Source organism: Nicotiana sylvestris, chromosome 9 (genome assembly GCF_000393655.2).
Source record: "Nicotiana sylvestris chromosome 9, ASM39365v2, whole genome shotgun sequence".
Taxonomy (NCBI): Eukaryota; Viridiplantae; Streptophyta; class Magnoliopsida; order Solanales; family Solanaceae; genus Nicotiana; species Nicotiana sylvestris.
This window is the reverse complement of record NC_091065.1, coordinates 116,090,597-116,101,269: the sequence shown is the minus strand read 5'-3', so window position 1 is coordinate 116,101,269 and position 10,673 is coordinate 116,090,597. Positions and strand designations below refer to the sequence as shown.

The window sequence follows — 10,673 nt, the reverse complement described above, 5'->3', positions numbered from 1 at the left end:
AGGTGGGTGGAGACTAGCAAATAAAAGAAAAGATTCTTGAATGTGGGAAGAGAAAGGGAAAAAGAAACGGGGAAGGGGAGGGAAAAGCAGGATAGAAAATGAAAAAAAATTATAGGATGGAGATGGAAGTTCACTTGGGAAGATGAGAGACGTGGGAAGGGAGGGGAAAAGAGAAGGGGAGGAAAAAAGATTTTTTTTCTTCTTCTTTCTTAATTATATTTTCTTCTATTTCTAATATTTTTTTTAATAAAAAAAAATTATTCATGTGCCTTGGCAGCGTTGATCCGCACACAATTTAGCCATGTCAGCTGTGCCACTTCCACATAGGCTTGGTCAATGGTCAAATGTGTTTATTATTCATTCTGTCAAGTTGAAGTGTTCAAATGAGAAAAATATAAGTTCATGTATCGGCTTTACAAACCGATACAAGTTCAAGTGGCCACGAGACCATTTGACCAATAATTAATATCACCTTAATACTTTGTTGGGTTAGCAAATCTGGTATAAGTTATTTCGGGACTAAAATTAATACCGGGATAACTTATACTTTATAGAGTATGAGATAATTAGTGTCGGAATAACTTATATCCTTTTTAAAAAAATTATATAATTATTATTTTTAATACGAACATAATAAATAAAAAATAATAACGCAATAACTAATTATATAATTATGTCTGCCTAAGCCATATTCAGACCAAACAAAGTGTTTTCTCCTCACTCGCATAGTGCACATAAGCCATTTGTCTCTTTCTCTCTCTCGATCTCGAATCTTCTTCGATTATTCCAAAGCCATTTTTAACTGCTCACGTAAACCCTATACACCCTCTCTACCTGCAGAAACCCCATATAATATTTTACCACTTTGACACTATAAGCTCCGTAAAATACTGTTTAGCGCGGAGAAGATTAATTCTTGGTAAGACATCTACATATTATATATCTATTCCTGTCAAATCCCAGTTGATTAATACGTGTAAAGTTTTGAATTTCAGAGAGTAGCTATTTTAATTGTGATTTTTTCTTAATGGGTTCTTGTAAAAATTTGATTTTTGTAAAGTTTTTTATGATTAATACTTGTAAATTGTTGGATTTCTGAGAGAAGCTATTTTGATTGTGATTTTTTCTTAGTGGGGTTTTATAAAGATTTGATTTTTCTTTTGTTTTTTTAGCCCTGGTGTTCGTAATACAATTTTTTTGCAGCTGCTTAATTTAGAGGAAAATCTAGTTGTTTTCACATTGGAGTGAAGGGCACTTCGAATAATGGCTGAAGTAGAAGAGGAGCTGCAGCAGCAGAATTCATCTGTAGGTAAATGCACTAATCTATGGCTTTCATCTTCTTCTCAGCTTAAGATAATACTCCCATTTATGAATTTTTAGCTGTAAAATTCAGATAATTGTCATCTATTCTGATTCCTTTAGCTAATGTAATGGTATAAATGGCGTTTGACAGTTTTCCCTGGTTATTATTCACCTTCGCCCCTTTAATGTATGATGGGTTTTTAATATGCTATTGGAATATGGAGTGTGGACATATGTCTTAATTTTATTGGCTTCTTGATTGCTAATTTAGTAAATCTAGAGGTGAAAATGAAGTAACTTTCAACGTTTGATGCATTGAAATGATGATTCTGTGTTGACTTCTGCTGCACAGTTATGTGTTTTTAATATTTCAGTATTCTTTCAGTAGATGGAAAGTGTTTTCCAGCTGCTTCTTGGTTGGTGATTTTAGAAACTTGAAATTTGGAGGACATTTGGAAGTTGCTAGTAATTTACCATATTCGAGAACCTTTTTTCTTCTTTTGAATATTTCATTGCAAAATTGATGTGAAGATCAAATCATTTCACCCTAAATATGGTAATATTGTTTTCATCATCTTTAGTTCCTCCTGCACCTTTATCTTGTAATCATGCAAGTTAACTTAACTAGGGACTTTAGCCATATATCATGTGGTAAAGAATTGGGATCATGGTGTGTGAACAGTAGTGCACTTTTGTACTTGGGATTGAAAGTGATGTTTGCTTATCACAAGTTGGTTGCCTTGCTGAACAAATGCCTCTTCTTTTTGTATCAATGCTGAACTAATTGTTAAAGTGAAGGCTATTCTTTTGGGAGAAGTTAGACCTAAAGTCTTAAACTACTTCATCATACTTGTTTCTTAAGAAGGTTTGTTTATCGAAATTAAATTCAATGCAGATCAGGTTGGTACTGACGAAATCATCACTGAAGGCGCTTCAGTTGTTCATGGAGAACTTCCACAGGATGATACTGGGCCACCAAAAGTTGATTCAGAAGTGGAAGTCCTCCATGAAAAAGTAACCAAGCAAATCATTAAAGAAGGTCATGGTCAGAAGCCAACGAAATACGCAACATGCTTCTGTAAGTCAAAGCTAAGATTGTTTTTTTTTTCTCCTTCCTTCCCTGTCCCAACTTCTGGTTTCAGAAACAGTAAACTCCTATTATATTTTGACTGGTGAGAGTGAACAGTATCTCTTTTGATAAATCTATTTGATTTAATCGTTTCTGACCAAGTATGTTCTCTTCTCTGTTGAAACATGTTATCTTGTTTTCCTAAATAAGTTTTCTCCCAGTGCAAGTTGTTGTATTCTTCTTCTTATGCATGTTTAGGAAATATATATGCCTGCTTTTTTATTTTTAATGATTCTGAGTGGATCAAACTCATGCTTATCTTTTTTCCTTGGTCAAGTATTTATGAACCATCTCCTAATTCCTTCTTTTGATGCTCCATTCTTATTTTATGACAACAAAGTATCTTTATTCTGTGATAAAAGATTGTCATGCATGATTTCACATCTATTGTTTACAAACAAAAAAGGGTCTCTTTGTCCTCTTGTGGTGGGACTATCCCTCAACATAACGTAAATATCAATGATATCAAAAAAGCTGAATAAGTAACATCATTGTTTGGTTTGCGGAGAACTTGTCAACGGACTTTAAGGGAAGAGCTGTAATACAGTGTAAAATCATCAATAGATTTATTGTTTGTTATGGGCAATGGTAAGCTGATTCGCTTCTGGGATGATGCTTGGCCGCGCCACTCTCCTCAGAGATGCATGCCATAATTTATATCAAATCACAAGGTTCTCATGACCTCAAAGTGATTAACTACATTCAATATAAAGGAGAAAAAAGGATTTATCCCCCTATTCAACTACCCATCCAAGAGCATTTGGCTTCAGAATACTTTCTTCTTTTTATTTTTCTATGGACTGCATAAATCTTATCTTCCAGCCCAAAGGAGGATAATCTCTTTTGGCAACTCAATCCTCACGGTAATGAATAGGAAGCGAGGCGAGGGTCCTTCATTAAAGGGGGGAAAAGAGGGGTGGGGCTTTGTTCTGGGGGGGCGCCTTGCGCAGCTTTAGAAAGCCCCCTTGCCTTGATTTAATTTGGTTTCGTTGCGCCCTGAATCAATCAAAAAGCTTATTGATTTGATTCATCCCATTTCATTTATTTGGGCAAGAGGGAGGCTGTGAGTCACCTGGGCTACGGATTTTTCCGTTGGTTGATTCTCGAAATTACCTCTTGGAAAAAAAAGGCCCTCGGGTCCTTCATTAAAGGGGGGAAAAGAGGGGTGGGGCTTTGTTCTGGGGGGGCCGCCTTGCGCAGCTTTAGAAAGGAGAGAATGACTTACCTTTTTGGGATTGAGGCGTAATTGTTATTGTTGTTGTATCGGGCAAAATGTATATGATTAAATTGGAGAAATATTTTCTCCTAACAATTTGTTTGGCCTACTTCACTTTATCTTTTCTAGTATTTGTTTTATTATCCTACATGATTAAATTAAAGTTGAATTTGTAATTATCAATTTTTGTTTATCTCAAAATAATAAACAATTTTAAGAGAGAGTCAAAATGAGGCACCATAAATTTGAGAAATATGAACTAATAACTTTCATTCCTCTTCTACCCTATCTATTAAATGAGAGATAACAAATAAGAAGTGGTTCTCCACAAATAGTTCCCTATCATCTATATTAACTGGAATGTCATACATGCACCAAAAATTAAGAACAAACGATATACAAGAGCTCACATGTGCAGCAATGCTTTTCCTATTTATCCAAAAGCTCTCTTAGTTCTTTCTCTCCAAACTATCCTCATTAGTGCCAAGTGTGCTACATTCCATGCGCTGCGTATTTTTTCCTCTTTGTAGGACCCAGCTAAACACCATACTTTTAATGATAGCCAGCATTGACCATTGCACGCCAGACAGATTCAGCGCAATTCATCACTGCAATCACTAGTTAATTTTGCTGTCTCTTTGTTGTTTTTCTTGTATAATCATTCAACTTTTGCTGAGGTAGAGTCTTTCTGCCCTTTCAAGTGCACAAACTGATGAAAATTATCTTTATAGTGCATTACAGGGCGTGGACTGAAAGCACCCAGCACAAGTTTGAAGATACATGGCATGAGCAACAACCTCTTGAGCTGGTTATAGGAAAAGGTATATATCCAATTTACAAGATTGCACGCCATTCAGCGTCATTACTTTTGATTTCTTTTTATCCTAGTAAATTAGCAATTGATGCTTATAGAGTGCTAAATTCCGTGATAGCCTGCTTCCACCTGTGTGCTTCTCTTGGTAGAAACAAATTGACTAACACGAAAGGGTCTAAACTATAAAGAAGTTACAATAGAGTTGAAGTTAGCTATCTAGTTCCATTCTGGATATAAAAATTTGGGAAGTGCATAACACTGATATGATAGTTGGATTTTGATCAGACTGAATGTAAACTACCACCTTATTGTCTTGGATTTCTTAATTTATTTATAATAGAAATAAGATGTATTGACTTGCTGTTTTCTTGCAGAGAAAAAAGAGATGACTGGCCTAGCTATTGGCGTTAACAGCATGAAATCCGGTGAGCGTGCTCTATTGCATGTTGGCTGGGAACTAGCCTATGGAAAAGAAGGAAGCTTCTCTTTCCCTAATGTCCCACCTACAGCTGATGTTTTATACGAAGTCGAGTTGATTGGCTTCGATGAGACCGGAGAAGTGAGTTATCTGTTCCTTAACATTTCTGGTTTGTACTTCTGAAGGTGCTGGTACTCATAATTTTTTGTGCAATATATTTAGGGGAAAGCACGAGGTGACATGACGGTAGAGGAGAGGATTGGGGCAGCAGATAGAAGAAAGATGGATGGAAATGCTTTATTCAAGGAGGAGAAACTTGAGGAGGCTATGCAACAGTATGAAATGGTCTCACCGCTGCTTACAATTGATTAGTCTATAGTTTCTGTACCCCTATAAGTGTCATCTATCCTCATAGTACATGATTTCTATTTGTGTTCCTTAGGCCATAGCATATATGGGAGATGACTTCATGTTTCAGCTGTTTGGTAAGTTCCGGGACATGGCTTTAGCAGTAAAGAATCCCTGCCATCTGAACACAGCAGCCTGTCTGCTGAAGCTCCAGCGGTATGATGAAGCCATTGCTCAATGTAGCATTGTAAGCATACACTCATTATTCTGATTTTTTTTTTTTTTTTTTTACAAGAGAGAGATTGAAATTAGTAAATGATCTTGATATGCTGACAACTATTAGGTCCTAGCGGAAGATGAGAACAATGTTAAAGCATTGTTTAGACGTGGAAAGGCTAGAGCTATACTTGGTCAGACCGATGCAGCTCGTGAAGACTTTCTTAAAGCACGTAAGTTTGCCCCGCAAGACAAAGCCATTGCTAGAGAATTGCATTTAATTGCAGAACATGAGAAGGCTGTCTATCAAAAACAAAAGGAACTTTACAAAGGACTATTTGGACCAAGACCAGAGCCTAAACCAAAGTCGAAAAATTGGCTGATTGTCATTTGGCAATGGCTGTTGTCGCTCTTCTATCTGCTTTTCAGGCGTAAGACGCGCAAGGATGACTAACTGAACTTGGAGAAATATTATCGTTGATGCCAAATTTGAGAAACTACTTCCCACCTTTTTTCTCCAGCAACACACTTCTTGTGCTCTAAGAAGGTTTTTCCTTGACCTTGTTAGAAGAAAATTTCTAACCAAAAAATTAAGGAAGAAATTTGAAGTTCTGATTTTGTAATTTTATAAGTAAGACGACATCTTGCTAATTATTTTCTCATTCTGATTTCAAGTGTTTGCTAATGGTAGATGTATTTGGATATTGCAATTTCCGTTGGCTTAGGTGTAAAAGTCTCAGTTATTCTTAATGTAATAATTTTTCCCTACAAGCTACAGCTGACACAATGAGGACAAGGGTTTTGCATTGATAATAATACCTGTTAATTCTTCTATAAATGAAACTCATAGGACATTTTAAGAAAAGGCCACAGCAGGCAACAATTATTGTTGTTGTTGTTGTTTTTCTATTTTTTTTTTATTTTTTTTACTAATGGTCGGACAAATGACAAATCAATTGAAATATGGTACTCCCTGCTATGAATTAGTGCGAATTCGTTTTAGATAGGTTTTGAAAAATCTTCAGATTTAAAGGGTATAGTTGAAGTTAAAAGTTTGTGAAAGTCAGCTTTGTATGGACTGTAATCTTGGAAAATTAGTTTATGAAAATTAAAATTTCACTTGAAATTCATAGGAAAGTTACGTCTGAAGATTTCATTTGACATTCATGTGTTGAAGCCTTGAAGGGGCATTTGCATTTATACCTGCTTTTTGGATCACGTTTTAACTTGTGTCCGCTTTGTAAAAAAAATTGCAAGCGTACCCACTTTTTCGCGTAACTTCAGCATACGGGGCTGAGGTAGCAAAGGCAATTACGCAAAACTTCAGCATTCTAGTAGAAGGGACTAAAGTAGCAAGTGTGCTGAACCAAGTGTACTGAAGTTTTTGTTTGTAATTGTTGAAGTTTTTGTTTTTGTAACTGGCGAACTTCAGCTTTAGAGCTAAAGTTTTTGTTTGTAACTGGGCTCTAAAGCTGAAGTTTTTGTTTTTGTAACTGGCGAACTTCAGCTCTAGAGCTGAAGTTTTTGTTTGTAACTGGCGAACTTCAGCTCTAGAGCTGAAGTGTTTGTTTGTAACTGCTTCATAATGATACTGTCACGAAAACATAAAAATAGCTGCTTTACTGTCACGAAAACATAAAAATAGCTGCTTTACTGTCACGAAAACATAAAAATAGTTGCTTTACTGTCACGAAAACATAAAAATAGCTGCTTTACTGTCACATAAAGCATTCAATAGCAAGGATACCTCATCTTATAACTCTCTAATCGAACTAATTGTTTAGATGATTAGTTCAACAATTAAACCATCCAAAGGAATTGTTAATCGATATTTGATAAAGCAAGAAACTTTTTAACAATTTACATAAACTAATATGCTGCTACTAATGCCATGCATTATCAAATAGGATCTGTAGCTTCGTCATTTAGCATATCATCTATTGCTCCCATTCAATCAAGCAAGGACCTTTAGTCACGGACTTCAGAAGGAGGTTGAGGGCGGATATAACTTTGAGGAGGAGAAGAAGAGAAGAAAGAGGACTTAAATTGTTTAAAAAGTGGGTACAAGTTAAAATATTTTTTAAAAAATGGGTATAGGTTAAATGGGGGAAACCAAATAGGGCGCCCCGTGCAATTTTTACGCCTTGAAGGGACAAGAATTTGCAAAATACTCAACTGACAGTACTTGAATACTATAGTATTTACGGACAAGGTCCAAAGATGCTCTTGTACTATATGAAATTGGACATATTTGTCCTTTGTTAATATTTTAGCCCATATATGCCCTTACCGTCACATAGTTGGTCCATATATGCCCTCACCGTCACATAGTTGGTCCATATATGTCCCTTGATTTTCTGAAAAGAAGGAGATGAAAATTATTGGAAAAATATTTTTGGTGGTGTTAATTAGGTGAAGGTAGGATATGGTTATTCAGATTTTGAAGGTGTTGTTCATTGTAGAGCTTCAGATCTGAAGGAAACAAGTCCTTCAAAATCTGAATAACCATATCCTACCTTCACCCAATTAACACCACCGAAATAATTTCTCCAACAATTTTCATCTCCTTCAGGACAGAAGAACCTATGGGGTTTGTGATAGTAAAATTAGCAGAAATTCATGAGTTTTGTCAAGTGAAATTGGTGACGAAAATGGAGAAGGCATCAGCAATTGAGAAACTCGGATATGGGAGAAAGAAATGATGTAGTTTAGGAACAAAAAGCAATCAAAAACAGGTTAGAAGACATGAGCCGAAAACAAGGAAAGGTTGAGAGGTGACAGTTGAAGTTCAAGGAGTATGAGAAGAAGAAAAGCAAATTTCTGTCTAAAATGATGCACAAGCTGAGCTCATTTTGTGGCTCACATGAATCAGAGGACGATGATGATGAGGATTTGGGGCTCAAATTTCCCACCGCCTCCAGCTCCGAGTGATGCAGTTTCAAGGAGCACCTCCTTCATTTTATCTTATTTTGTTTAGTTGCATTGAGGACGGTGCAACAATTTAGGTTGGAGGTGACTCATTTACATGTGATGATGTAGTTGGAGCATGGTTGGAGAATAATTATTATTTTTTGATAACTTGCGTAGATTGGTTGACTTTGTAGTTTATTAGTGATAATTTTCTTACATTCCTAATCGCCTATATATTGTTCTCTGTGGGATTCAACCCTGACTCATAGTTGGGTAAATTATATTGCATGCGACTGTGTCCATTTACTTTTTAGTAGTGGATTTCGACGTCATCAAGGATCCATACCAAACATCCATACAAGTGTAAGAACATTATACAAACTTGATCGCATGCTCAAACACCAAAATAATATTCAAAACAACAAATTGGACACCAAAATACATGGAAATTTCAATGAAACTCAAGATTCGCTAAAATCACAACCATGCATCTGATTCCTACTAAACCAACTCGGAATGACACCAAATTTTGAGAGAGTGATTCCAAATGACAAAATGGACCTATTCCAAGTCCCTAACAAAAATCTGAACCTGATAGCTATAAAGTCAAACCATGGGCAAACTTAGAAAATTTCTAAACCTTCAAATTGCCAACTTTCGGCAAAAGATACAATTCAACCTAGGAACCTCTGAATTCAATTATGAGAATGCGTCCAAGTCCAAATTCACCATACAAATCTATTGGAACCATCCAAATAGAGTTCCATGATTGTTTTCACAAAAGGCATACCTCAATCAACATTTCCAACTTAAACATCCAAACTAAGAACCAATGACCACAAATAAATCCAAAACTTCCACAAAACAAAATCAACCATCCCCACAATACATAAAACCTCAAATACACATATAAAAAGCATTAAAAAGGGAAACATGCTCAAATATATAAATCTGCCGATTGGGTCATTACACACGAAGTCAGCTTATTTCTTATAGGTCAGAATGACATATGGACGAGGATTATGCAAAGCTGTATATTAATGAGATAGTATGACTTTATGGTGTCCCAATATCTATTATATCAAATAGAGGAGTCCAGTATACATCAAATTTCTGGAGGTCTTTCCAGAAAGGTTTGGGAATACAGGTAAATCTTAGTACAACTTTTCACCCACAGACAGACGGCTAGTTAGAGTATAAAATTTAGTCACTCGAAGATATATTATGAGCTTGCATGCTAGATTTTAGTGGATGTTGGGACGACCAATTGCATCTCATTGAGTTCGCATACAATAACAACTATCATTCAAGCATTAGAATGGCACCATATGAGACTCTATACGTGCGTAAGTATACATCTGCTATCAGCTAGTTTGAAGTAGGTGAATCATAGTTTTTTGGACCTGATCTGGTCTATTAGGCTCTAGAGAATGTAAAGCTTATTTAGGAGTGATTGTTTACAGCTTAGAGTCGTCAGAAGTCATAGTCAAATATACGGCAATGAGACGTGGAGCTCCATGTTGACGATTGGGTTTTCTTGAAGTTATAGCCTATAAAAGGTGTGATGAGATTCGGCAGGAAAGGTAAACTTAGCCCAAGATACATTGGGCCGTACAAAATCAATTGGAGGATAGGCCAAGTGGCCTATGAGTTAGAATTACCTTCAGAGCTAGAGTCTGTCCATCCAGTCTTCCACTTATCTATGTTGCAGAAGTGTATCAGAGACCCTTCTCGAGTTGTTCCAGTTAACGATGTTCAAATTATGGAAGACTTGTGTTATGAGGAAGTCCTAGTTTCTATGCTGGTTTGATAGGTTGAAAAGATGAGGACCAAAGTAGTTTCATTAAAAGTTTTATGGAGGAATAAGAACGTTTAAGAAATAATGTGGGAAGCCGATGAAGAAGTGAGGTGCAAGTATCCTTATTTTTTTCAGGACGAAGGTCATTGAATATTATGATTCGAGTATAAGTTTCTGTAGCCATGTTATATGACTATAGACTTACCTTTTATTATATGATATGTGATAATTAAATTTGAGACACTATAGTGCCACAAGAGTGTAACGACCCGACCAGTCGTTTTGAGCATTTGCATTCCATTTAGCTAGTTGAATCTTAAGTAGATTTATATGATGTATTATGACTTGTGTGTATCGTCGGTTATAATTAAATTTGAGACACTATAGTGCCACAAGAGTGTAACGACCCGACTAGTCGTTTTGAGCATTTGCATTCCATTTAGCTAGTTGAATCTTAAGTAGATTTATATGATGTATTATGACTTGTTTGTATCGTCGGTTTTGCTTTTCAGGTGATTCGGA

The 10,673-nt window shown here is 36.0% G+C and overlaps 1 protein-coding gene across 1 annotated transcript; it reads left to right on the top strand.

Moving 5' to 3' along the window:
- Nucleotides 1–698: 698 nt before the first annotated feature.
- LOC104246723 (peptidyl-prolyl cis-trans isomerase FKBP42) lies at nt 699–6,281 on the top strand. The gene is made up of 8 exons (XM_009802600.2): nt 699–919; nt 1,204–1,309; nt 2,198–2,380; nt 4,379–4,468; nt 4,836–5,020; nt 5,102–5,224; nt 5,322–5,474; nt 5,571–6,281. The coding sequence occupies exons 2-8, from the start codon at nt 1,264–1,266 to the stop codon at nt 5,895–5,897; spliced, it is 1,107 nt and encodes a 368-aa protein (XP_009800902.1). The 5' UTR covers nt 699–919; nt 1,204–1,263; the 3' UTR covers nt 5,898–6,281.
- The last annotated feature ends 4,392 nt before the right edge of the window (nt 6,282–10,673 follow it).

Bases quoted from the DNA above. Each gene is read 5' to 3' on its own strand.
- LOC104246723 (XM_009802600.2), top strand. From the start codon at position 1,264: ATGGCTGAAGTAGAAGAGGAGCTGCAGCAGCAGAATTCATCTGTAG. The intron at 5,021-5,101 runs GTGAGTTATCTG...CAATATATTTAG, and splicing joins GCTTCGATGAGACCGGAGAA to GGGAAAGCACGAGGTGACAT. The intron at 5,225-5,321 runs GTCTCACCGCTG...TGTGTTCCTTAG, and splicing joins CTATGCAACAGTATGAAATG to GCCATAGCATATATGGGAGA.